This window comes from Rana temporaria, chromosome 8 (genome assembly GCF_905171775.1).
Source record: "Rana temporaria chromosome 8, aRanTem1.1, whole genome shotgun sequence".
Lineage (NCBI taxonomy): Eukaryota > Metazoa > Chordata > Amphibia > Anura > Ranidae > Rana > Rana temporaria.
In genome coordinates, this window is record NC_053496.1 from 26,293,506 (window position 1) to 26,321,308 (window position 27,803).

A 27,803-nucleotide genomic window follows, 5' to 3' on the forward strand; every position below is an offset into this window, starting at 1 on the left:
TAGACAATCCCTGCTCCCAGAAAATTCCAACGATATCAATTGGATCCCCAAATCTTCCATTTTGTTCTAAAATTGAATTTGTTTGTATTCAGAAAAAGCTAAAATTGTATGTGTAGCTCCAGTCAAAAAAACTTTTTTTAAGTTTTGTGTATAGCATAGGGTTGTTTGGGTTGTTGTGGAAACAAGGATTGGTGATAAAGCTCCAGTGGAGGAACCTTTTTCCCATAATAACTTAGATCCCTTTCACACTGGTGCGTTTTTGCGGCGTTTTGCAGGGTTTTAAAAATAGCGCTATTAAAACGCTCATAAAACGCTCCAAAAACTCCCCCTCTATTGAAATGAATATGCTGTCAAAACATGGTAAAATTGTGGTAAAATCGCGGTAAAATAGAAATGTTTACCGCTATTTTAACGCTCCGCTATAGGCGTTTCCAGTGTGAAAGGGCTCTTACAGGAGTGAATTTCCCTTCCTAGAGGTAGATTTCATCTAATTTTCTGTTGCCCCCCTCCGTTTGTAATTAGGTGTCGTTTGTAAGTCGGATGTTTGTAACAAGGGGACCTCCTGTATATTTAAAGGCCATTTTCTTTTAAAGGCACAAGGTGGGGTGGCCACAGTCTTGAGTCGGTGGGCCCCAAATTGCACCCCCCTTTTCAATCTTCTCTCAATAGCAGTTTAAGGTTGCTGTATGGCTGTTCCCATGTGCATCTAAACAGTTACATACCATAGCTCCCAAATGTCCCTCATTAGGAACCAAATACCTCTGTCCCTCTTCAATTGTCCCTCTTTTTGATCTCATGTATAGACCGCCATTAAAACAATTTTAATATTTAACTACCAAATGTGTTACGCCACATGCAATCTTTAGTCTAGCCCTATAGTATTGCATTCCTTTTAAAGAAGGCAATATATAGAAACAAGTAGTGGTGAAATGGGCAAAATGTAATCACATGTACTGTAGCAACTTTCTGAAGAGAGAAAAGGGGCACCTTCTACCATGGAGCATGTAGGCAAAAAACACTCCTCCAATAGTGTAGACTATGAAGACTGCACAAAATAATGATTGCATAAACCCATTATTTACTTATTACATAAATAAGCTGTGCTTACAGCTAGCTGATAGCTCCCCTCCATAAAGCTTCCTGCTGGGCAATCTCACTCAAGAACAGACTCCTACACACCAAGGAAGTCTATTTCCCTGGACTGTTCCCACGCACCTCATTACAAATGCATGACAACAAATCTCGTGTGAACAAACCTGTAGAATTAGTCTACTTTTCCTAAAAGCATACAGCAGAAGGAAAAACAGCAAAAGGACTATCACTAGCTATCACTAACAAAAGTCTTAAATGTCAAGTGTCATTACTAAGAACTGTCAATATTTTCCTACAGCCACCAATCACATTCATCCTGGCCTTAAAAATGTCAACTGGAATCTGAAAGTTTGCATCTGATCGATGCCAATAGTGAACCAAGAGCAGTTCTAACAAAGTTCACAGTGTTTTAATTAACCCGGTGAGGTGTCTGAATTTCTAGGCTGGTCTAAGGGGATTAGTTTGTGACAGAAGTATTACATAGCTCACTCACCTTTTAGAAAGTTAACAGTTTTACAATATAGAAATGCAGAGAGTTTCCTCTAGCACTGTAAGCTGACTATTTATAATTGGATTTGCTTACACTGGAAAATAAACCAGTAAGTGCGGATCTGATTGCGTTATACAAATTCAAGCTAGGTCAATACAAAACAGTCTCAAGAGACCCGTTCATCGTTAGGACTCTGCAGAGTCCGCAAGGTCAACCTGTGCTACTGAAAAAGCAGAAATGCTTCCTCTTCGCATATTCAAAGCATTTTTTTTAAACCAAAGATATCAAGTGTTTGCTTTTGGAAGTGAAGGATGCAGGCCTGTGAAATGCTTAATCCATGCAGGAATCCTTTCTTCCCCTCTGGCAGCATCGCCAACTCTGTTCATCTGCATCAAAGGGAAGGGATGGTGTATTTGAGTACACATGCCGTGTTATTAAAGAGAGTTTACATGAAAGAAATTTTGATGTCATTTTCACCTTTTCACTTGCTTGCCATATTTTCAGGAGGGCATTTAAATTATTTACTGGCAGTAGTTTCCTTGATTGTAGCTGCATATCAGACTGTTCAATTGTCATCTTACATAAGCCATTAGATCAGGGGTCTGGTGGCCCTCCAGTTATTGCGGAACTTCAAGTCCCTTCATGCCTCTGCCAAAGGGAGTCATGCTTGTAACTGTCTGCCTTGCAATGCGTCATGGGACTTGTAGTTTTCTAACAGCTGGAGGGCCTCCAGTTTGAGACCCCTGCATTAGATTGTAAGGTTTGCAATGTGAAGACAATGGCAGAATTACATTAAAGTGTATCAATGGACAAAAATCTAAATGTGTGTCATAGCGCCAGGCAATGGTCTCCAAACTGTGGCCTGGATGAGGCCCTTTGCTTGACTTCATCAGAATCTTGGCACACTATTCCTCCCACTGACACCACAATGGGGCATTATGCCTAGCACTGATACCAATAATAGGGCACTATTCCTCCCACTGACACAAATGATGTGACATGGTTTACTCCCATTGGTGATGAGGCATTTTCTACTCTCTCTGGCCACAGTCCGGCCCCCTGAAAGTCTGAAGGATGGTAAACTGGCCCTTTGTATAAAAAGTTTGGAGATCCCTATTTTAACTTGGTCAATCATACCCATATTTAATTATACTTTTTGCTGATCCTGCCAGCGAACTGCTTCGCAACCATTTCCTGTAGATAAGGGACACTTTCTAGTGTGCATGCCTTTTCTGAAGCACTGCACAATTAGACTGCAAGTACGGCTTTGGTACATCACAAACTTTTAAATTTCCTTGATTTAAAGCACAGTTGTGCAGCACTGCTAGGCAATAAGTAGACTGCATAGGTAATGAATATATATATATATATATATATATATATATATATATATATATATATATATATATCTTCCCTCATGAACATAGATGCAGTTTCCATGAAAGATATTTTTTATCTTCCCAGGTGATGATTGCTTTAAAATCATTGAAACCCACAACATTTTTAAAAGGTGGGGGAAAACTGGGAAGTGTTAGGCCTGTCACTAGTATTTTGTATTATTTATATTTCCCTCTGCCCCTTCTGGGCAAATTTCTGCTCTCTTCCTATTCCCTACAAGACCCAGTTGTTATCTTGGATAATAACTGACCAGGATGCTTAGCATACCTGCCCTGAACACCATTACTCACCCTGAGATAAGTTACATCAAGCTGTATATTACCATCCCCGTTCCACATGAACAGAAATGTTTGGCACTGTGGGGATTCTTCTGTTCATGTAGCACTGGCAGGTGGTGGAATCAGGTTTGTGCAGGTGAACACTGTAGCACCCCTGTAGCAAATCTCAATCAGAAGAGAGGGTAGGATGAACTCAGAAGCTCCGTCTGATAATAAAATAGGCCACATTCTTTACCTTCAGACACTTGAACAGTAAAGACATAACTGACTACCTTATCAGTTAGAGGTCTCCGCAGTGTCCCCAGAGTCCAATGTTCAGGCCGAGACACAGTTTAGACCAGTGATGGTGAACCTTGGCACCATAGAGGTTTTGGAACTACATTTCCAATGACGTTCAACTACACTGCAGAGGGCATGAGCATCATGGGAAATGTAGTTCCAAAACATCTGGGGTGCTAAGGTTCACCATCACTGGCTTAGACAATGCCCCCAACATTCTAACCACCTTGGAGGAAGTGAGACTGGGACCACATGAATACAATCTTTAGTAAATTAAGAATGTTATGTCAGCTTGAACAGTGATCAAGCATGAAAAAAAAAAAAATGATGGTATGAGGACCCCATTAGTGTGTGTGTATTCACACCTCCAATGCTCAGGAATAGCAGCCTATGTGATCGAAGTTGGCTGCAGAAGTTTGGAGACAGCAGTGAGTAAAATCCTGGCTAAAAGGCTAACCTGATTGTGCAATTTGTTATCCGCCGCAATATGAAGTCTTAAAGCCCAATTAAATCTTCAGCATTTATCATTGCTGTGCAGGATGCATATACAGTAAGAAATGTGGGTGTCTGTCTTTTATGTACATTGTTTTGCAAGCACACTTGAAATTCAAACTAATGCTGGTGGCCAGGTCTTTAGCGGTCCCAGTTGAGATTCTCCCCCCACTGCGGTAATTGCAAGCTCTGTTCAGGGAGCAAAAGCACTTGTTAATAAGAGCACTGTGCAGGGGGGCTCCTCGGCCATTGGAAACTCAGGCTGCTACAATGTGTGCGAGATAAGTGGTCCGACTCTTAAATTTTTACTTCCCTCCACCTAAAATATTTCAGTTTGTTGTTCAACTGAGTTGTAAAATTAAAAGGTCACATTAAAAAAGGTGGAAAAAGTTCTGAAAGGATACTTGGGCTCATTTTTTTTTATATCACATAAACCTGACATTTTAACAGGGGTGCATAGACATGTTATATGCACTGTAAGTCCCATCTCAATCCAGTGCTGTGCCAGTCTGCAGTGACTCCGTCTGTGTTAGTCTCCTCACAGGACACAGAAACATCATTCTGCAAGGAGGGGAAACACAAATAAAAGGAGATGGCGAGAGAGATGGCAGGGAACCCTAGAAGAGGAGGAAACCACTTTAAACTATAAGCTTTAATAGGGATGCCAAGCATTTTTAAAGGTTCTCAGCTTTTGTCTTCATGGCTCAGCGAAATCAGAGGTATCTACTGAAAAGCAAAAGAATGATTAGGTTCGGCTGCATTGAGCACAAGAAACTGAGCAGTTGGAGCATCAAAGCTGCTAGGTAGTGCTATTCAAAGGGCTGTTTGGTGGGGATTCCAAACAAGGATACAATAGAAAAACAGCAGTAGGGAGGTACAATGACAGGTTTTGCAGTCTATGAAAGAGAAAAACCCCTATTTCACAGGAAGACCTTGACTGAACGTAACATTACATTTTGTTATATTTACTGATTATTCTCTGTTTTCATACAGGAATCATGGTGAGCAAGGAGGGGGAGAAATGCGTGCTGACATCCTCAGAAAGTGAAGCTGAACCAGCTGTTTCCTTAGCCTTAGAAATGAAATATGCATTGGACCCCAACCGGCAGATCAAGAAGAGGAATAAAGCCCTTCAAGTAAGGTTTAAAGATATTTGCGAAGCTCAGAACGAGCAGAGGGATAAACAGCTTTCCACAGTGCCACAGAGTGAGAAGGAAGGAAAGTCTTCTTCTTATAAAGCTTACCGGAAGTACATGACAGTGCCTGCCCGACGGTCTATACCCAACGTTACCAAGAGCACAGGGGTTCAGACTTCACCAGACCTGAAAAAGCGATATCAGACTTTTCCACTGGACCGCAAAAAAGGGAACCTGTTGAAAAATGCCTCGGGAGCTGATACAATGAAGGGCCAGAACAATGGATTCGTAATAGAGGTCAAGGATACAAAAGATAAAAGCTCAGGGGAGTCCAACCAATGCCGCAGGGTTGGTGAAAGAGTGGTCGCTGATCTCATGGTGCATTCTAGTGAAAATATGGATGTTGTCCCATCAAGCAATTGCTCAGATGCATGTGGAAGCACTGATTTGCACAGCTGTACTAAAGAATCCCCCCCTCTTCAAAACCCAGCAATCTCCACTTTGGAACAGGCCATCTGCCATTTGCATGAACCCACCAAACACGACAAAAGGCCATTGGGGAACACGCAGTCCCACCACCCGCCACATGTTAAGGTGCTTCTAAAAGAGGAAGCCACTATCCACTCCCCTACACTTAACCCAAATTTAACAGACCCCGAAGACTTTAGTGACACAGAGCGGACAGTCTGTCCGCTGACAGATGCAGAAGACAAAAGAACTAGTCATCTTAATGGCTTGCAAGGCCAAGATGTAAACCCCAAGGCCTGCACGGCACAGTCACAGTGTCAAACAACGGAATGTAATGAGCAGGCCCTGCAGATAAAGGTTTTACCCACGGATAAAAATCAGCCTTGTCAGTCGACGGTTGCTTTGAGTGATGAATGCCAACAAATCGTGCCTCACAAAGACGTGACAGACTTAAAAGCACAGCTTCAGACCATGGAAACCCTGATCAGCTCTAGTCAGGAAACAATTAAAGTGCTTTTGGGTGTGATTCAGGAGCTGGAGAAGGGAGAAGCTCACCGAGAGGGGTAAGTGATATAAATGACTCAACGGTCACTTAAGCTGCATAATGATGTATAGTGATGTATCGCTGTTATTATAACATGACACATTTCTGTATGAGCTGAAAAAAAGGCCATGTATTATCAGTGTTTATGGACCTAAAGGAAACATATCACCACAAAAACATTATAGTAGTGTAAATCTCTAAAAGCAAAGGGGAGGGGGCGTTGGTGGTGTCAGATAGCTGAAACCTAGAGATTCATTTGAGATCGTCATGCTGAGTGTGCCCATTTGGAACTCTGATGGGTACTCCAGAGACACATTGCTCATGATATAAAGGTATGTTCAGGCACCACATCACTTTTATTAGTGTCACATTACTTGTAGTGAAAGGTATTTCCTAAAGTAAACCTGTCATACGTGGAGGCTGCCATTGCTAAGCTTCCCTTATAATAATACTAGTTGCTTGTCAAGCTAAATCTCTTACTCCAATGCTTTGAATCGCTGACAGGGAACATGTATGCATGTAAGGACTTCTGTCACTTCTACAGATTTCCTAATCGAAACCGCCGAATGGAGAGAGAAACTCAAAATACTAACAGGTGTCAAAACTGCTGATTGTCTACTGCTAATTGCTTAGAAATGGTAGCATGTAATAGTGAATTCTATATTGTCTCTGTTTATTATGCAACACTGTGGTCCAGTCTACCATTTCACAGACAAATCTTAAAAAGGACCGCTAAACCTAAACTGCAGATCTGCCAATAATATTCACAATCGATGCATGCAGAAATGTCCACCTTTACCATCACACTGCCTGTATGGCAAAAAAAACCTGGCTGGCAAATGGACGTAAAAAAGGTGTTTTGCCTGTAAAAACAGCTCAATGTTGTCGTTTGTGTTCGTGCACATTAGGATGATTAGAGGCATACTTAGCATTTGCATTTAGCGGCAGGAACAAAAAAAAACCTCTGGTTTGTGTTTTTGTTTGGAATTTTCTGGCAGAAAAAACGATAAACGATTCGAAGCTCTCCTAAACTCCAGTACAGAAATGCACTATATGATCGTTTTTGTATGCACAGTGTTAATAGAGCATTAGCAATTTTCTATTGAATTACCGGATAGGAGGTCATCATAAACTGTCCCTTCCAAGCAGCTTAATTTCTTAATATTCTGTACTTTCCAGACATTTTACACATCTATTCATAAGTGATCCTCAGCCAAACTTTTACTTAAAGTGGGAAAGGGTTGGAACCCTTTTTTGAATTTTTATATATTGGGCAAATTTCAACGTTTCGGCTTAGTTTACCAAGAAATACTTTCACATACACCCGTGCGATTGCCTTGTTTGGTTGTACGGGGATGCACAGGTGGTTCCATGCATCCCCATGGAGGCAGTGAATGAAATGAATGAATGAATGACTTGTATAGCGCAACGCATGCGAACTGAATCGCCTCTGGGCGCTTTTTCCAGCCAGTATCTGCTTGGCTGGTGCGGTCATTTTTACCCCGTAGGATCATGACACGCTAGGGACACACAGTCATACACACATATATACATATATACTGGGCCAATTTGGACGATCCAATTTACCTACCAGCATGTCTTTGGAGTGTGGGAGGAAACCAGAGTACCCGGAGGAAACCCACGCAGACACAGGGAGAACATGCAAACTCCAGGCAGATGGTGTCGTGGTTGGGATTCGAACCAGCGACCCTTTTGCTGCTAGGCGAAAGTGCTACTCACTGCACCACTGTGCAGTGAGTAGCACTCATGTCATTCAGTCCCATTCATGTCAATTGGAACACAATGGCTGAACAGACAAAGTGGCTTACATCTTACATCTGTGTGGGTACAGGCGCGTGTCCCTGAGCTAACAAGGTCTAAGAATGAGGACAATTTCTGCCCTGGTGACAGAACAAGAAAGCAGGAAAATTGTCCTCTGAACAGAATCCAGACAAAAAAAAAAAAATTGTAATTTGTGTATCCCTTTAAAGAAAAACAAAAAACAAAATTCAGTCTTCCATTCATACCAGATGCAGAGTGCACTGGCAGCTAGTCCCAGAAGGCACCACATGCAGAAACCATGGAAAAATGTGTAAGTTCAAACTGTGGACCATCAACTGTACTGAAATATCAATCAGGACGTTTCACTAAACTACTGTGTTTCCGCGAAAATAAGACCTAGTATTATTTTCCAGGAGGGCTGCAATATAAGCCCTAGTTTAAAATGCTTTTAAAATCTTATAATCTACTCCATTACAGTAGTATATAATGAACAATGTGTCTGTTTCTGTAATATAATTGCGGAAAGCGAGCTCCGGCGGGTCACAGAAGTGCATTGCGGCGCTATATTGAAGGTATTTTGCACAATTATATTACAGAAACACACACATTATACATTATATAATACTGTAATAGGGTGGATTATAGGATTTTACAAGCATTTTACCTCAGTTCACACTGGGGATTCCTGTCGTGGCAGGGGGAGAGAGGGGAAGAGAAGACAGCACATTACATGGCAAGACCTACTGCGAAAATAAGCCCTACTGTGTCTTGTGTTGCCAAAATTGATATAAGACCCGGGCTTATTTTCGGGGGAAACACAGTATGTCTCACAGCGCACACAAGGGGTTATGCGATCCGCACAGCTCATGGGTGTGAACAGGACCTTTAAAAAGAAACTGCAGAAACTGTCCTAAGTGTGCAAAGCCACAACATATATGCCAGATCAGAGGTTAAAGGATTCCAAATTGCTTTAACGGTTCATCATATAAAACAATCAATGTGTTTCGGGGGCCAACACTCAACTCTCAACAAGGCTCTGGTCTTCATTGGAAATTTACCTTCGATTTCTGTTTTGGTGACCGCTGTCACTGGGACAGAAGTTAAAGGGAAATTAAAACTTTAGCATTGTCTTTAGAAAGAGTTAAGAGGAAGTCTTCCACTAAGGACACAAGTTCTGGTGATAACTGTCAAAAAGTATGATTTCTCCATAACTTGAGGGCATTTCCCATCACCTCCTGTTGTGTCACTAGAACGGGAACTGGGGATACAGACAGCCGCTAGAAAAAAAAAAGGTTTTCTGACCATTGTCCTACTTTACTATAAACATTGGGTAAGTGTGACAGCCAGGCAACTAGAGTTTTCAGAGAGGGATGTTAGAAATCCTCATCTCTGCTCTCCATAGCTAGTAGGACTGAAAAGTCATTAAAGCAGAAACTAAACCCACCTATTCTTTACAGCTAAGGAAGCTGCCTTCCTAGCTTAGGTTTACAATGTAGCGGGTCCGGGAATGTGTGTAAAAACACACAAGTTCCTCCGACCTGCAAGGAAAACATGCATTTTAGCAGAAATTAATTCTTAATAGCACCCCCCAGGCATTGGAAAACACAGCATGTTTTCAGATGGGCAAAACCCGAAAATTCCCCTCACTGAAGAGTTTCTTCCTGTTGCATCTCTGGGAGTAAAGAGAAATTTCCCCAAATGGAAACAGACAGGAAAAAAAAATAATAATCTGTCAGGCATTCCCTACTCTAACCAAAACTAAAAATAAAAATATTGGCTATGCATACGCATTACCTATTATACAACATGTTACAAATGATCTGCAAGGTGAACAATTCTTGTATATGCTGTTTATTGTATATATCTCTGTGTAAGCCAGCTAACAAACAGAATGTGGCCACAGAGTTTATTATATTGCTTTGTGACTGCGAACATTGGAATTCCCTGCGTTATGTGACAGTGGTTTATGTAAAACTGTGCTTTGGAACATAGCACGCTAGAGCAGCAATCTTATATACAAAATCATTAAATATTTAAGACACAGAAGAAATGCTAATCCCTAAAGCTATGCAGTTTTTATTCAATGTTGCCTAGGCGGCTGTCAATACCGTTAATGTGGCCTCTTACAAACATTTCCTAGCTACATTATTTAAGGGAGACTGGTCATTTACAACCCGATATTTGCAGGCTTTGCACAGTTCCAAGCCTTGCTCGAGGAGATCAAGTCGTTTAGAGGTTAACACTCACATGATAACGAGTCCTTTCTATCGTAGAAGTGCTTGCATTCACATTGCCAACATAGTGGCAAATCTGTAACAGTATGCCAATCCTCCCTGTTTTCCCAGAGAATTTGTGTGGGACTGGTCTGTTAGGTCTGACCAAGTGCTGTTGATGGGAACGGAACAAGATGCATACGTGTGTGTGTGTGTGTTTGTGTGTGTGGTTGGGGGACAAAGCCAGATGCTGCTGGTATTGCTTATCCCAGGGGAAAGGGACACAAGTAATAGGGCCAGGATTTCTAAACTGGAATAAACCATAAAAGCAATTGACAAAATTGACAAGATCACAAATCAATCCCAAAATGGCCAGGCCAGTGCATAGTCATATTAGGTTAATGGTTAAACAGACAAATAGGTTGATAGCAATCCAGCAAGTGACAGATTTACTCCCACTTGCCGTTTGCCACAGTATCGAGGTCCAAATAATCTATAAGGGACATTTCCTATGGATAGTATCAAATAAATATATATTTTTTTATAAAATAAATCTGTTTCTATACATCTGCTGTGATTACAGTTGTGTTATCTGTAGGTAACAATAAGGTCGGGTTAGAGTCAATGCTATTACATACATTTTGTCCTTGGGCGGCCATGCTCTCTCATACTACTGTATCTATAAAGGGAGCCATGATTGCCAACCAAGCTGGACTTCAAATATGGCTACCTCTATTCAATAGGTTTGGGGTTAGTGGGATTAGTAGTTAGAGGGTATGTAAACCCTTGTTTTATTTTTTTTTATTTTTTTTAAATCACAAACATGTCATACTTGCCTCCACTGTGCAGTTCGTTTTGCCAAGAGTGGCCCCCATAATCCTCTTCTGGGGTCCCCTGGAGGCTTTCGCAGCACCTCCCCACATTGGTAAACCCCCTAGGAGAATCGCTCCCCCAGGGGGGGGGGGGGGGTTACCTTGTGGGCGTGCTCCCGAGTTCATGATTTGCATCTATGGACACAGAATGCCAGGCTCGTCTCTGCATCATTGGATTTGATTGACAGCCAGGAGAGCCAATGGCTGCGCTGCTATCAATCCATCCAATCAAGACCCGAGGACCCAGACAGAGAGGTACAGCATGTCTCCACCGAGGGATCGAAGGGCTCAGGTGAGTAAACTGTCACTGTCAGAAGTTTTTTCAAGCCTCTTGAGGGGGGAGGGGGCGAGGAGTGTCAGGACACACTCTACTTTGCAGATAGAGAAAGGAGCTATATGTAAGTCGGCGCCCTGACACTCCTGCTCGCTCGCCCCCCCCCCCTCAAGAGGCTTTCGCCACACCAGGGAGAAAGCCTTGCATTACGGTGTGTAGTTACAGACAGAAGAACAGGAAGTGAGGATTTCTCAGAAGAAATAAGGACATTTAAAAGCAAAATGGAAGGATGAGGTAAGTGAAGGAGGACTGCACTAAGGTAAAGGAAGCTATTTAGGGAATTTTTTTTTTACCTTTACAACCCCTTTAACTAATGCATTAAAATTTAATTACACCCATTTGATTTTAGAGGACTAAAATGAGTTTTGGTATACTAAAATGTACTGGAAATTTTAGTCTACTAAAACGTAGGACATTTTACTCGACTAAAGCGTAGGACATTTTAGTCGACTAAAATAAAATACTGAAAATGTTATCGACTAAATACAACTTAACTAGTTGCCGACCAGCCGCCGTCATTCTACGGCGGCAGGTCGGCTCTCCTGGGCGAGAGCCCGTAGCTCTACGTCGGCTCTTTTAGTGGCCACTAGGGGCGCGTGCCGTGATTCCCGTGCGGGTGCCAGGCGGGCGCGATCGGCGCCGGGCACCCGCGATTGCTCGTTACAGAGCGGGGAACGGGAGCTGTGTGTGTAAACACACAGCTCCCGGTCCTGTCAGGGGGGGAAACGCTGATCTTCTGTTCATACAATGTATGAACAGAAGATCAGTGATTTCCCCTAGTGAGGCCACCCCCCCCCACAGTAAGAACACACCCAGGGAACATACTTAACCCCTTCCCTGCCCCCTAGTGTTAACCCCTTAACTGCCAGTGGCATTCTTATGGTAATCCAATGCATTTTTATAGCACTGATCGCTATAAAAATGCCAATGGTCCCAACAATGTGTCAAAAGTGTCCGCCATAATGTCACAGTACTGAAAAAAAAACGCTAATCGCCGCCATTACTAGTAAAAAAATATATATTAATAAAAATGACATAAAAATACCCCCTATTTTGTAAACGCTATAACTTTTGCGCAAACCAATCATTAAACGCTTATTGCGATTTTTTTTTTAGAAAAATATGTAGAAGAATACGTATCGGCCTAAACTGAGGGAAATTTTTTTTTTTTTATATATATTTTTGGGGGATATTTATTATAGCAAAAAGTAAAAAATGGTACTGGGTGAAACTCCTGCGCTGTGATGGATAAGTGTGGGAATGGTGGGGTGGCAAAGGGGAGGGAGAAAAGTTAAACTAAGGGTGGGAACTGCAGCAAACAAAAGAGGAGTCTTTCCAATGAAGGACAAAAAGTAAATGTAATAGTGGAAGGTGTCTGCGCTGTGGTTAAACTAGTGAAGAATGGACAAGAAAACGGTGGTGGTGGAAAAGGGGAGGGGGGGAGGTAAGTGTTTGAATCGGGGAAGTCAAACGTATACAAATACAGCAAAAAATAACTTACAAAAGAGTGAAACTGATCCGGACTGGACCGGGTGATGAAACACAAAAAAGGCAATGGATAGGTGAAAGGAGTGATCTACCCGATGTGTACTCCAAATACATACAATTGTAATGAGTGAAAACCCAAATCAATAAGGTTCACAGTGAGGTGAAAAAGTGACTTGAAAAAGGCAAAAAGAAAAATGCCAAAGTCCAGTCAATGAAGGAGTGCAACCCAATCCTAGGATCGTGCAACCCACACCGTAGAGTGAAGTGAACAGCTTACCTCCTAGTTGTTACTCACACATAAGGTAAATTGCTGATACTTCTAGTTGGTTAGATGTCCTCTTGACAGATCACAGTTTTGGACCATACATGTGGAGAAAAAATGAATGTATATTGTAGGTTGACCTCCTGTCACTCAAAGGACAGAAAAAAGGGAATTCTCAAGGATGCAGTGTGTAAGTGTACACTTACACAACTCACACTGTGTTTAAGAGAAAAGTGCCTGTCTCCACGAGCGCCGCGCTCGTATCCCGATCCTCTCACTGTCAGCACTCCGCTCCTCAGGAATCCATAGAAGCGGCCGCTCATGGTTGAGTAAGAGAGCAGAGAGGGGAGAGGAGAAGGAGAGAGGGCGTATCGCGTGAGACGGCACAGCACAACAAAACTTTAATAACCGGTAAAAATGAAAAACTCACAGTAAGCAGGGGAAATACGGTCGCATCTCCTACGAGCACCGCACTCGTCTGCCGTCCGTTAAGGTGTTGCTCCCAATCAGTACTGATTGGGAGCAACACCTTAACGGACGGCAGACGAGTGCGGTGCTCGTAAGAGATGCGACCGTATTTTCCCTGCTTACTGTGAGTTTTTAATTTTTACCGGTTATTAAAGTTTTGTTGTGCTGTGCCGTCTCACGCGATACGCCCTCTCTCCTTCTCCTCTCCCCTCTCTGCTTCCTTACTCAACCATGAGCGGCCGCTTCTATGGATTCCTGAGGAGCTGAGTGCTGACAGTGAGAGGATCGGGATACGAGCGCGGCGCTCGTGGAGACAGGCACTTTTCTCTTAAACACAGTGTGAGTTGTGTAAGTGTACACTTACACATTGCATCCTTGAGAATTCCCTTTTTTCTGTCCTTTGAGTGACAGGAGGTCAACCTACAATATACATTCATTTTTTCTCCACATGTATGGTCCAAAACTGTGATCTGTCAAGAGGACATCTAACCAACTAGAAGTATCAGCAATTTACCTTATGTGTGAGTAACAACTAGGAGGTAAGCTGTTCACTTCACTCTACGGTGTGGGTTGCACGATCCTAGGATTGGGTTGCACTCCTTCATTGACTGGACTTTGGCATTTTTCTTTTTGCCTTTTTCAAGTCACTTTTTCACCTCACTGTGAACCTTATTGATTTGGGTTTTCACTCATTACAATTGTATGTATTTGGAGTACACATCAGGTAGATCACTCCTTTCACCTATCCATTGCCTTTTTTGTGTTTCATCATCCGGTCCAGTCAGGATCAGTTTCACTCTTTTGTAAGTTATTTTTTGCTGTATTTGTATACGTTTGACTTCCCCGATTCAAACACTTACCTCCCCCCTCCCCTTTTCCACCACCACCGTTTTCTTGTCCATTCTTCACTAGTTTAACCACAGCGCAGACACCTTCCACTATTACAAAAAGTAAAAAATATTCATTTTTTTCAAAATTGTCGCTCTATTTTTGTTTATAGCGCAAAAAATGAAAACCGCAGAGGTGATCAAATACCACCAAAAGAAAGCTCTATTTGTGGGAAAAAAAGGACGCCAATTTTGTTTGGGAGCCACGTCGCACGACTGCGCAATTGTCAGTTAAAGCGACGCAGTCCCGAATCGCAAAAAGTGCTCTGGTCTTTGGGCAGCAATATGGTCCGGGGGTTAAGTGGTTAAAATGCCATTTTAGTCCTAAGACTAAATCAAAATGTAATGCCAAAATTAACACTGGAGATAACACTGCGTTTGTGATATCAGTGCAGCTCAGGGGAAGTGACAAGGACATGGAATTTCTGACAGGTCCCACAGATAATTTCAATTGCTGGAAATCCTGAAAAAAAAAAAAAAAAAAGCAGGCAGCAAAATTAAGCACTGCAATTTATTACACTTTTATTCTTGGGTTTAGATGTTTACAGGGCCCATTCACACCAGATGCGTTGGAGCTCTGCTGTTAGCCATTTCCGGTGCAGCCCCAATGCACAAAACAAGGCAAAAGGTCTTGTTTTTAATGGTGTCAGTTCATTTAGACATGAACAGTGGGTTGCGACAAACCACATCCATGCAACGTTACAGTGAATAGTAGAACTGTATTGATTTATCACTTGTGACATTTCAATAAAGTAAAAAAAAAGTAAACCATGCGATATGCTGGGACCAGTGCATCGGCATTGTGTCTCCCAGCGCTTGTGTGAGCAAGCCCTTAAAAGAACAGAAAAAAGTGCATGGGTAAAAAAGCAGCAGTCACGAAAGAGTAACCCTTTTTCTATATCAAAACAAAGCAGCATGCCTACATGCTTAGTAATTGAGATGAGGCAAGGTGTACTAAAACACAAGAAGCAGACTTTGTAATTGCACTTTGCAGATATTATATATTTGGACCATAGTCATTAGCAGAAAAAAAAAAGGATAACGGAGCTTCCTCAAACTATGAACGTAAAACGAGCGAGAAAAGAAATGCTAGCTCCAACACTGACAGCTATAGATTCTTATACGGGTAATTTGTATAATGAATTCTACTAATCATGACATATTTTAACAACACTGTAAATTAGGGTGGTCTGTTTATAAAACTGTGTGAATAATGTTGCCTGAAAACACTCCCGCGTATGTGAAAATTTCTCTAGCGGAGTGAACGCTAAGGCAGATAAATCCACGATTCGAACAACAGTTGAAAACAATGCAGAAATACAAGTCATATGAAGTGTATAGAAAGAAAGAACAGAAAATGGCCAAAACCTATAATTAAAAGATTTCTTTCCACGTGACTGGTTACCGCTCACACGGCCTCTTTATCATTATAGCTAAAAAGTACAATCTGCCTCAAATTACCCCCATCAGGTTCAAAACAGCACTACAAGTATACTTTGGGAGACAGAGGGGGTTATTTACTAAAGGCAAATCCACTTTGCACTACAGGTGCAAAGTGCACCTGAAATTGCACTGAAAGTGCAGTCGCTGTAGATCTGAGGGGGACATGCAAGGAAAATAAAAAACAGCATTTTAGCTTGCACATTATTGGATGATAAAGACAGCAGAGCTTCCCCTCATTTCAGATCTACCCCTCAGATTTACAGCGACTGCACTTCCAAGTGCACTTTCACCGCAATTTCAACTTAAGTGCACTTTGCACTTGTAGTGCAAAGTGAATTTGCCTTTCGTAAATAACCCCCAGAGTGCTGAAATGCGATTGGTTGCTCTGAGACATTACAGGCAGTTCTTATTGATAAAAGACTGTACAGTCAAAACATTTATTTATTTTTTAGTTAAAACCCCAATTAGGGCTCATTTGCTTCAACTTTAACACACATTAAAGCTTCCACCACTTCAAAATGCTTTTATGATGTGTTTTTAATGCATCTGTGAAGCTTTAATGTAGCGATTTACTGGCGTCTGAGAGTTTTTGAGCATTTTTAGAAGAGTATTACACGTGTTTTACAGCTTCAGGTGTTTTTGTTTAGCCAATAGAAAGCATTAGGGGGAGGAGAGGGAGAGAAACTAGGGGTGGAGAGCTGCATGACTGAGCAGAAAACTCATGACAAAGTGCTCATAATACCCTCAAATCAGGCATTTCTATATTGATGTTTATGGGGCCAAAAAAGAAGCTCATTTACTTTTCTGAGAGACAGGAGTTTTGCTTCAGGCAACAGAACGCCTATGTGTGAACAAGGCCCATCGAAATGAATGGGATTTGGCTTGTTGAGCATTTTAGAGCTACAAGCAAAAAATCATTTAGGCGCGAAGGGGGGCCCTAGAATTTTTTTTTTGCAGTCTTGTCCTGCTAGTAAGATTTTCTCTGTACTTCCTGTCTTAGAGGTATAACAGGAAGTGAGAGGGAAATCTCATCAAAGTGAGGTCTTGTTGTCATCAGAACATTTGCCACTATTGAAAGATTTCTTCACACTTCTTGCTCGTGTAGTTTTTGTCTTGGTGACACTTTGTGACCCCAAAATGTACTTCTGTCTCCACATACATAGCACAATGAGGAGATAGATGTACTGTATATAGGCTAATGTATTTTAAAGGAGTACTCCACATGTGCATGGGTTCAGTGTGTTGCCTTTGCCATTAATGCAGGAATTTTGGCTGGGCTTTATGTTTCTGTTATGACAAGATCTCTTCTCTCATGAAATACACTCATCTTTCTATAGTTTGCACTGTCTGAAATGTAACTCGTAACATATTTTTGCACTCCGTTTTAACCTCCAGATATCACTGTGACAAAACTTGCCTAACAGAGCAGGATATGTTATTTATTTTACTATAAAAAGTGACACAAATAGGTTTATCTGCATAGTAAAATGAGGAAGGTTTTGTAGTTAACCTGTAAATGGAATAATAAAAGGACAATATACCTAAAGATGGCGATCAGAGCTTACATTTCCATTGTAACATATTGTAGATGGAAAGGCGATTTGTAGATCCGAAATGCAGGCAGGAACGGTTGCAGAGATTTGCGTACCCATTCCTGCCCTATCACCATATTTTGACACACAGTAGTGTCCGTACAGCCGCTGCATGTGCATCAATTTCTGTTGGCTGCCCACTCACAGCACCAAGGAGGATTTACATGCACCAGACAGCATCCTCAAATAAGAGGACGGGTCTGACCGCCTTTCTGAATGAGCCATTGGAAAAGCGGAGATCTGACAGGTCTGTTTCTGCACAGTGTGCAGAGACGTACTTGTCATCCGCCGGCTCAGCGGCGATCAACTGAGCAATCCCCGCTCAGCAAGCGGACATCTAAAAAACAGAACCGCCCGTGTGAAAGGGCCCCAAAACTGTACAGAACAAGCCATGAAAGTACCCCTTTTTTTAAATGTGTTTTACGGATATAAGGACACACTAAATGTGCTTTCTTACATTAAAATGCTAAGCCATATTATAATATAGATTTACATAAATATGGGATGAGGTTTAAAGTTTTAATGCATTTTTTCATTCTACTATGAAAATCAAATATAAAAAAAATGTAATAACAGCAACCATTTGTATTAGCTACCTTCAGCAAATGGAAGCCTAAAGGGGTTGTAAAGTCAGAAGGTTTTTTGTTATCTTAAAGGAACACTAAAGGTTTGTTTTTTATTAGACCAATTGATTGCTGTAAGCTAGAGCATTTAAATATCACTTGCCTCGTTTTTCCTTTTGACCTCCAAAATACAGTAATCCAGGTTTGAAAATGCCATTTCCTGTCTCTCCTCTTCTTGCTTTCCACCAGCATCTGAGCCGTTTAGCATGGTGGAAAGCAGAATGTGCTCACCCCCTCCCTATGACTACAGCCCTGCGTGAAGATGCTCTCTTATCCCTCACAGGCATGGAGGCTAAGCCTAATGGGAACTGTAGTTCCCATTAGGCCGTGATGTAGCAAGAATGAATGCGCACCGCAAACCAGGAAGTCTGTGAGAATAACGATTCAGGTGTGCTGGAGGTGAATAAAACAGCTCGATTTCAACAGGTATCAAACTAGTTATAATGCAAAACTTAACTTTTTACTTTATCAGCTACTGTCAGACTTTAATTTAAGAGGAAAACATTTTTGTCTTTACAACCCCTTTAATGCATTCTATGCATTAAGATAAAACTCCTTCTGTGTGCAGCGGCCTCCCCAGTACCTCCTAATTACTTACCTGAGCCCCATCTCTGTCCACGAGTGTCTTGGCCAATCGAGACTCTCCCTCCTATTTGGCTGAGACACAGCAGCTCCCGCTGCTATCAAAGTCAGTCAGCCAGCCAATCAGGATAGAGAGGGGGTGGGGCCAGGTTTGCAGCTCCATGACTGAATGGACACAGGGAGCTGTGCCTCGGCTCGGGTGCACGTTTAGTAGATATTTACAGTAGCTATAGGTAAGCCTTATTCTAGGTTTACCTGAAGGTACAAAGTATACAGGAAGGTTCAATTCCTCTTTAACAGTGACAGGAAAAGCAGTGTCATCTTCCTAGCTGTGCTGTCTAGCAGAGGTGTATACATTTTACAAAGTTGGCCAAAGAGCATTTCAAATCCTTTGAAAGATTCATATGGGTGGATTGTAGCTGTTTATCAGCTTATCAGGAGCCGATGCTTTCATTTTCTTATAAGTAGATGTAAACCCACTCCGTAAAATCTCATAAAAGCTTAAACATGGAAATGTACATTTCAAGGGCTGTTTTCAAGCTTCTTAAATCTGCAGCTTTCTTTAAAATAATACCTGGTGATGCCATGAAGATCCTAACCCAAGGTGACCAGATTTTTACTAGTAATGGCGGCAATCAGCGACTCTCTGCATGTCGCCGCCGCCACCCACCTCACAGTCTGTCAAATCTTACTTTCAGGGCCCCGGCTACTACTGGGTGGGGAGCGGAGAAGATCACACTGCCAGGCAAGGAGATAAGCAGGCGGGCTGGGGCTTTAGCCAAGGCAGAAGAACATGCAAACAGAGCTGGATGGGCATGCACCCAAAAACTGAAGAAATGTTCCCTCCACGCCGACCAGCACATGATTATCAGAAACATGCACAGGTAATGGAATAAAATACACCCCTCTAAGCTAGTAGGAGTGGGGGGGGTGTTATTTAGATTTTTATTATATTTTTATTTCTGCACAGTCTTTGAAATTGCCCCAGCTCCCGTTCAAATCCAATCTGGGGACAAAACCGGGGACAGACTCAATCCGGGGACTGTATCACCCTGTAACAAGATGTGCCTGAACAAGGCTCTTCATGACAAGATCACAGGTTCTGCAGCATTTGCTTGAGATTATATGAATCCTCAGCAGCTTGTATTTAGCAGACACAACAGTATTAGAACAAGCTGAACTCGATCAAGATATATTCTGAACATTTTCAGTATTACTGAAGAACGATTGGTTTACTCAGAGTCTCCTTGCAGTAAAGAATTACAACATGCGCACGCACTTACAACTGCAGCAATAAAATTATCGAAGCTAGATTAAGGAGAAAAATGTATCTGTACATTTCCCTTCTACATCAGGCTCAGTGGTGGCATAATCCCCTGGAGAAAATCAGAGCCTTGCTGCCAGTTTTAGCCGATAATGCATGCGATTAGAATTCTCAGCGTTGTGTTTTATACAAAGATGCATATCCTGCTATTTTTAAAAAGGACATTATGCAAGACTTGTAATCAAGATAAAATCGACCAAGACAGGTTCTCAAATGTCATGTCACTCTGATAATACTTTTCTAGGCAAAAATGACATATGTCAAGAGCATTTGTCCACTCTCCTACAAGTGCCTAAGGATGTTGCGTCCTGCTAGGGGAAAGGATGGGACGCTTCTCACGACAGGGTGCACAGCTCTGTCACATCCTGTATCCGGGTCAGCTCTGCTCAATGCTGTTCTTACATAGGATTTAGTTCCTTAAACTGGCCTAAACCCAACAAGTTGTAAAGACGGCCCCATTTAAAGTAGTTGTAAAGGCTTGAAATTTTAATGCATTAAGGTAAAAAAAACAAAAAAACAACAACATTAGCACCCCCTAAATATTTACATGAGCCCGATCTCGGCCCAGCGATTTTCCCGAGAGCAGTGACGCTGCTCTCTCTTCCTCCTCACTAGACTCAGTGAGAGCAACAGGAGCCAATGGCTGCTGCTGCTGTCAATCAAATCCAGTGACGAGAGGCCAAGCAGCACTGTGGTGTCAACAAACACACACAATGTGGCTCAGGATCAATTGTGCCCCCCCCCCCCCATGGGAAGCAGATTCCTTTGGGGGTACATGGAGAATAGGAGGAGCCCAGAGCTGGTGAGGGACTCCAGAAGAGAAGGATTGTGGCTGCTCTGTGCAAATCAATTGGACAGAGCAGGTAAATATAACATGTTTGTTTTCTTTGTTTAATAAATAAATAAATAGAGTTTTATTCAGTTTTCTATGGAATGATGCACCAATGATTGCAGTGACCAATTTTAATTTCATAAGCGCACATCTCCTAAACTTAAGAAACCATGAACTAGCTTTACGTCACTTTAAGACTTAAAGTGACTTAAAGCTAGTTCAGGGTTTCTCAAGCGTTTTTTCAGTCAATGCGCCCTTTAGTATTTTGCACAAACTAAACAAATAGCTTTACATATTGCAGCATCATTCACACACACACATGGGCCACCCAGCACTAGAGGCGACATTACTCCACCCTTGAAAACTTGTACGGACTACTATTTTAGCATTTTCCTTTTCCTTCAGTTTCTCTCCCTAGTTCTGCCAACATGACCCCAGTGCTGACAGAGAGGGACAGGAGAGGAGAAGACAAGTATGCTGTCCAGATGCTGCCGTCTTTTTCAGCTGATAACTTAATTGGCTGGCCCACACGGTGCTAAATATTCAAATCCTGCACCATAAAAACCTGTGGCTTTAGGCAACAAAAAGGCAGGTCTGATTCACTCGTTGACAATTAGATAATTTGTGTCAATTTGTGTAAAAATTGTAGGCATCTTGCCTAGGTACCCCAGAAGAACTCGGAAGGCACCTTGTTCTGTTGGCATTCAGTACCAATCCCAGGTTAAATTCTGAAGCTCACATTGCCTTTGTTTAAAAAAAAAAAAACACATAGAATTAAAAGGTGCATTAATGAAAACAGAGCTGCATTATTGCGTGTTTTATACCTGCCTGGAACTATAACATGACAGCAAAGTCTTGTCTTTTTTTTTTTTAAACAACAAGCTTGTCATTCTTTGCACATAGCAGCCCAGATCCTCCTCTTCTCGGGTTCCTGGCTGTAGCTTCTGGCCCCTCCCTCCTGTTGTGTGCCCCCACAGCAAACAACATTCAGACACAGAGCTGCTATTCGGCCCTGTCCCCTTTTTTTCCTCATTGGCTAACTGACATTGATTGACAGCAGCAAGAGCCAATGGCACTGCTGCTGTCTCTCAGGCAATCAGGAAGGAGAGCCCCCGGACAGCCGAGGCATTTGTGAATATCGCTGGATCAAGAGAGGAGGTAAGTATTAGGGGGCTGCTGCACACAGAAGGCTTTTTATCGGCTCCTCTCTGCATTAGATACCCCCTTGGAGAAGCTCTCTCCCGAGGGGGTTACCTTGCGGGTGCGCTCCTGACTCATACACTCAGCGTCCATAGACACTGAGTGTGACTCCTCCCAGCCCCCCCTGGCATCCGTGTCATTAGATTTGATTGACAGCAGTGGGAGCCAATGGCTGCACTGCTATCTATCCAATCAAAGCTGGGACTCCGTGGAGAGGAGGGCAGTGGGGACACAGAACTGGCTAAGGCAAGTAAAACGGGGGGCTGGGGGGCCAGTGATTGCCAGGTGTTTTTAAGGTGAAAAAAACATGAACCTTTATAATCCCTTTAAGATAAAAAAAGAAAAAAAACTGACTTTACAATCGCTTTAATTCTGAAGATTAACTTTTTTTTTTCCCCAACACTAAAAAGTTAAAAAGGCCAAACACTTAATGGTATAAATAACTAGGGCTAGTAAAATAACTACATCAGCACAATATCCAAGCAAAGCAAATAAGGCTGCTTTAAAACACTACTGTGCCTAGGATCTTGACAAAACTAGAGGGCAGACCTTCAACAAATGTAATCTAAAAGTGTGTATGGAGTAAGGGGATGATGCAAAAAAATGTTTAAATGTGTATAAATGATACTGTTAGGAATTATTTGATCTCTGTTATGCTTGAAGGAAAGATTATTGCCCACTTAGGGCTAACAAAAATGTAGCACTTTCTGCAGTAGTTTCAATTCCAGTAAAGGTAAAAAGTTACTTTTTTTTTTACTTTAAGGCTATTGTGGTTTTGTTGGCATGAAAGAGTAAGTTCTAAGAATAGGACAAAGACATTATGAATAGTGGTAAGGAATAAAGGCAAGCAGGAAGCCACAAGTTCAGAGAAATCTGTGATAAGAGAAATGTGTGGGCTGCCATAGCTCATCTTAAAGCTTGAAAATGCTTGCTGCCCGACTATCAGTCTGCTTCAAAGGGTATCAATGCTTTTTGGGTCGCCATATACATATGCAAGCGGATTGGAGAGTTTTGACTTCATTAGCTGCATGCCTTTTCATGGTTTAAGACCCTTCGCTGCTTACTGTACAGCCCTTTGGGCCCGGCAGACCATAGTCTGGTTTATCTTGCCTAGATGCTTGCTCAGACAAGTGAAGGCAACATATTATTTAGACTGGGTTCTAGTAGTTAAATGGCTTGTTTTATTTCTTTCCTATCTTACCTTTTGCGCTATCCTTCACTTTTTATGTTTTGTCACCTATGATCTTTTATAATGAATCTTGCTGACAGAATGAAGCACAAACGTGGAAGCCTTGATTTGTAAAGAGGCTGTAATAGCAATGATCTCTAGAAGTCTCATATAATGTGAGGTCTCCCATCTGTGACACCCCAGTTTCCATCAAGTCCTATAGCATGTTTGCAGTCTTTGACCATCTCCTGTTGCCTTTTTGCAATGTCTGAGAGGAATACATTCACTACCTGTGATGTGTGGTCCTTTACTGATGTCATGGGCCACACTGGGAGCCTCCTGTGCCAAGAACCGGTCCCGCCACTGCTCTAAGACCACTACTGCTCTAAGAAGACGAACGTATTGAAGACAGAAAAAAGCTAGGCAACTAGTAAATTTAGAGGGAATCCAGAAATGGTAGCCTCATATTTCTCTCTTTCTCTAAGCACTTGTAAACTCCAGGGGAAATTTTCTAAATTGGAGCAGACAGAATCTGGAGCAGTTGTGCGTGGCAACCAATAAGATTCTCTAATTTTCAAAACTTTAACACTTCAGCCCTGGAAGGATTTACCCTCCTTCCTGACCAGAGCACTTTTTGCAATACGGCATTGCGTCGATTTAACTGACAATTGCACGGCCGTGCGACGTTGCACCCAAACAAAATATGTCTCTTTTTTTCCCACAAATGAAGCCTTCATTTGGTGGCATTTGATCAACTCTGCGGTTTTTATTTTTTGCGCTATAAACTATAAAATGGTGACAATTGTGGAAAAAATGATTTTTTACTTTTTGCTATAATAAATATATATATATATTGTAAGGGGTTAGCTCGGTAGCGGGGTGTGTGACCCCCTGGATGGGTTCACTACACACTGAATTTTATACAGGCAGCCAAAGACGGTTGAAAACAACGATTTTGGTTTATTCTTCCATCTTGCTGGAAACAAGTGCAAGCATCCAAACAGCATAAACAAAATCAAACATAAAATAAACCCTGGCCCCTTGGGGCATCTACCTTCACCACACAGGAACCTATCTATGGAGTCTGGCACAGCCTAGTGCTGGGCAGACACTGCTGGTCATACAGCAGAAAAACAATAGTCTCTTTTTGATTTTTATCACACAGAAAAATCTAACACCTCCTCACCTCTTCAGAAGACTTTCAGCTACTGCTTTCCTTACTCACAAAGCCTCAGGATGCAGCAAATCAGTGGTAATCCTCTGGATTACTTAGAGGCATTAATTGCCTCATTCTGAACAGCTGAAGTTTTCCAACGCCCTTAAACCTTTTCTGGCTACTTTTGCAGCCGATGCCTAATAAAAATTGGTGTATTGTCTAAACATGGCAGAAATGTATGTCCCGTCTGACAACACCCACAGATTTACCTGACTTCCTGTCACAATATATATATAGTTTGCGCTAAAGTTATAGCGTCTACAAAATAGGGGATAGATTTATGGCATTTTTATTTAATTTTTTTTATTAGTAATGGTGGCAATAAACAATTTTTATCAGGACTGCGACATTATGGCGGACACATCGGAAATTGTTTACACTATTTTGGGACCATTGTCATTTATACAGTGATCAGTGCTATAAAAATGCACCAATTACTGTGTAAATGACACTAGGAAAGGGGTTAAACACTAGGGGTCGATCAAGGGATTAAGTGTCTTCTAGGGAGCGATTTTAACTGTAGGGGGGGATGGTCTCGCTAGAACATGACAGAGATCACTGTTCCCGATGACAGGGAGCAGTAGCTCCCTGTCATGTTGCTAGGTAGAACAGGGAAATGTTTACATAGGGATCTTCTAGTTCGGCTGCTCCATGATACGATCACGGGCCCCTGGCGGAGAGACTCCTCGGGATCCGCGGGCACGCACTCACGGAGCCCGCGTGCCCACAATGCTGGATTTAAAGGGGACGTACAGGTACGCTCATTTGCCCAGCTGTGCCATTGTGCTGATGTCAATTGCAGTGCGCTGGTCAACAAGGGGTTAAGGTGTTTGTTACTCCAACACTTCACATTCCTGATATGCGCCTGATGTACCATGTACTTGTATGAAACTGTATCCTGTTCTCTTTGTATTGCTTCCTTTGTGTGAAATCCCTGGTGTCCCTGCCAGTTCCTCTGTTTTCCTAATGAAAATTTACCACACTATGCAGAACACAGCGTGATCAGTTCTGTAGACTATGCTGGGAACTTAGCCTGCCCTCCTCCAAAGATCAGACTTGTCCTAATGCCCCCCCCACCCACCTTATGTACAGCCATTAACTGGAAAGCTCCGTGTACTGCTGCTTCTCCTCCTTCCAGCTCTTATGCAGCTGAGAACACAGGGAATGTGATCATTTATAAATAATAGGGAAAAAGGGCATTTATACACTTTTTTTTCAATATCTATACAAAAATGTTTTCCCTTTCATTTCTATTTTAATCTGAGCAGGTTGTTTTACAAGGTGATTGTTTACAATCACTTTAACAAGCTAAAGATGTTTTTATTTTCCCCTCACTCCACACCACTGTCATTCACAAAACACCTTGTAGGTTTGTTTTTTTGTATATTGGATGATGTACAGAGGAAGGGTGGTGAGGTCAGCTCATTGATTCCTGCTGCTTTCAAAACCACTCACATTACTCCATGTCACCACCATGCATTTACTAAATCAGGTGCACTTTATAGGGATAGAAATGATGGCTTCTGGTAATTTGATGACCATGGATCTAGACTTTTGGAACACTGTGTATATGTTAATGGTTTTTATGTACATACATTTTTCTAAAAGATTTAATGCGAGACTGTCATGTTCAACAAAGTGGGTCAGTAGGTGCCTTCGCATTTAGCAGCAGAATGGAAAATCGGGGCTTAGTGTAGTGTAACCTAATAATGGTTTAAAGGCAAGGCACTATTTACAGCCTGGGTCTAGAATCTAATGCCCTCCCCAGACATACAGGAAATGTGCTAAAACCAGTAATGTTACAGTAGCTTTACATAAAAGGTTCACTCAAAAAAAAAAATAAAAATAATATTACTACATCTAGCAGAGCCAGCATACTAAGGACATATACTTTGGGCGTTTTTTTTCTCTCTCTGTACATACCTTTATATTCTGTTTTTGTCCAGGGCTTCCGGGTTCCGATGACTGCGGGATTGGGCGTTCCTATCCTTCCGTTCAATGATTAACGGCTTGTGAAACAGGTGACCTGTCGCACAACGCGCGTCACCAGATGTCGAGAAATAGCCGAGCTTCGAGTCGGCACTATATGGCGCCTGCGCAGTCAGCTCTACATGGCGGGCGCAGGCGCCGTATAGTGCCGACTAGCAGCTCGGCCATTTCCGGAAATCTGGTGACGCGCGTTGTGCGACAGGGGACCGGTTTCACAAGCCGTCAATCATCGAACCGAAGGATAGGAACGCCCAGTCCCGCAGTCATCGGAACCATGAGGCAGGGATAGGAACGCCCAGTCCCGGAGTCATCAGAACGCGGAAGCCCTGGACCAAATCAGAATATAAAGGTATGTATGGAAAAAAAAAAAAAAAAACGACCGAAAGTAAATGCCTGTACTATGCTGGCTCTAATGTTAAGAATTTGTTTTTAGGGTGAACCTCCACTTTAAGTATAAGGCAAGGCAAAACTATTTTTCTTTTGTATTGGATAGAGTGGAGATGGATTAGAACGCCCATCAGTTTTTATTGCTGTCTGTGCCCCCGTTAAGGAGATTCAACCTCTCTATTTATCCTGTTTACCATAAAAACACATTCAGAAACTAATGAAAAACAGATTACAGGGCCATTGCGCAGTGGATGTGTAGAGATTATGTTCTGAGAGTAATGCGGTTTAGTAGGACTTAAAAAAAAATGTTTACTTTTGTCTTGGTTGCCGCTGAAGAGACCCCCCCTCTCCCCTTAACCTATTTACCAGACAGTAAATTATAGAATGTTAAACAGCCAAGACTCCAATGGCAGTAAAACCGGAGTTCTAATCTTTCCCCACTCTCCGGGGTACTCCCCGAAAGCTTGTCTTGAAAAATTGTAAGTTAGTGCAAATAAAGTATCACAGACAGTACTCAATTGGTTGTCGCCCACACCATCGTAAACCAAAAAATAAAATAACAATTGGACTACAAACTTTAAGCTGGCCATATATGGATCAAAAATGTATCCCGTTAACCACTTAAGACCCGGATCATTATGCAGGTTAAGGACCTTGCCCCTTTTTGCGATTCGGCACTGTGTTTTAACCTGCAATTGCGCGGTCATGCGACGTGGCTCACAAACAAAATTGGCATCCTTTTTTTCACACAAATAGGAGCTTTCTTTTGGTGGTATTTGATCACCTCTGCGGTTTTTATTTTTTGCGCTATAAACAAAAGAAGAGCATCAATTTTGAAAAAAAAAACAATATATTTTTTACTTTTTGCTATAATAAATATCCCCAAAAAAAGATATATAAAAAAAAAATGTTTCCCTCAGTTTAGGCCGATACGTATTCTTCTACCTATTTTTAGTAAAATAAA

The 27,803-nt window shown here is 42.0% G+C and overlaps 2 protein-coding genes across 3 annotated transcripts in view; one reads left to right on the forward strand and one right to left on the reverse strand.

Moving 5' to 3' along the window:
• The window catches only part of DOCK1 (dedicator of cytokinesis 1), a 529,562-nt gene that overhangs the window by 245,292 nt on the left and 256,467 nt on the right, over positions 1 to 27,803 (reverse strand). The window lies entirely within an intron of this gene.
• The window catches only part of INSYN2A (inhibitory synaptic factor 2A), a 67,961-nt gene that overhangs the window by 16,483 nt on the left and 23,675 nt on the right, over positions 1 to 27,803 (forward strand). The window contains exon 2 of the mRNA XM_040361425.1: positions 5,023 to 6,196. Coding sequence (XP_040217359.1) covers positions 5,028 to 6,196 — 1,169 coding nt within the window. The 5' untranslated portion in view covers positions 5,023 to 5,027. The remainder of the gene's footprint in view (positions 1 to 5,022; positions 6,197 to 27,803) is intronic.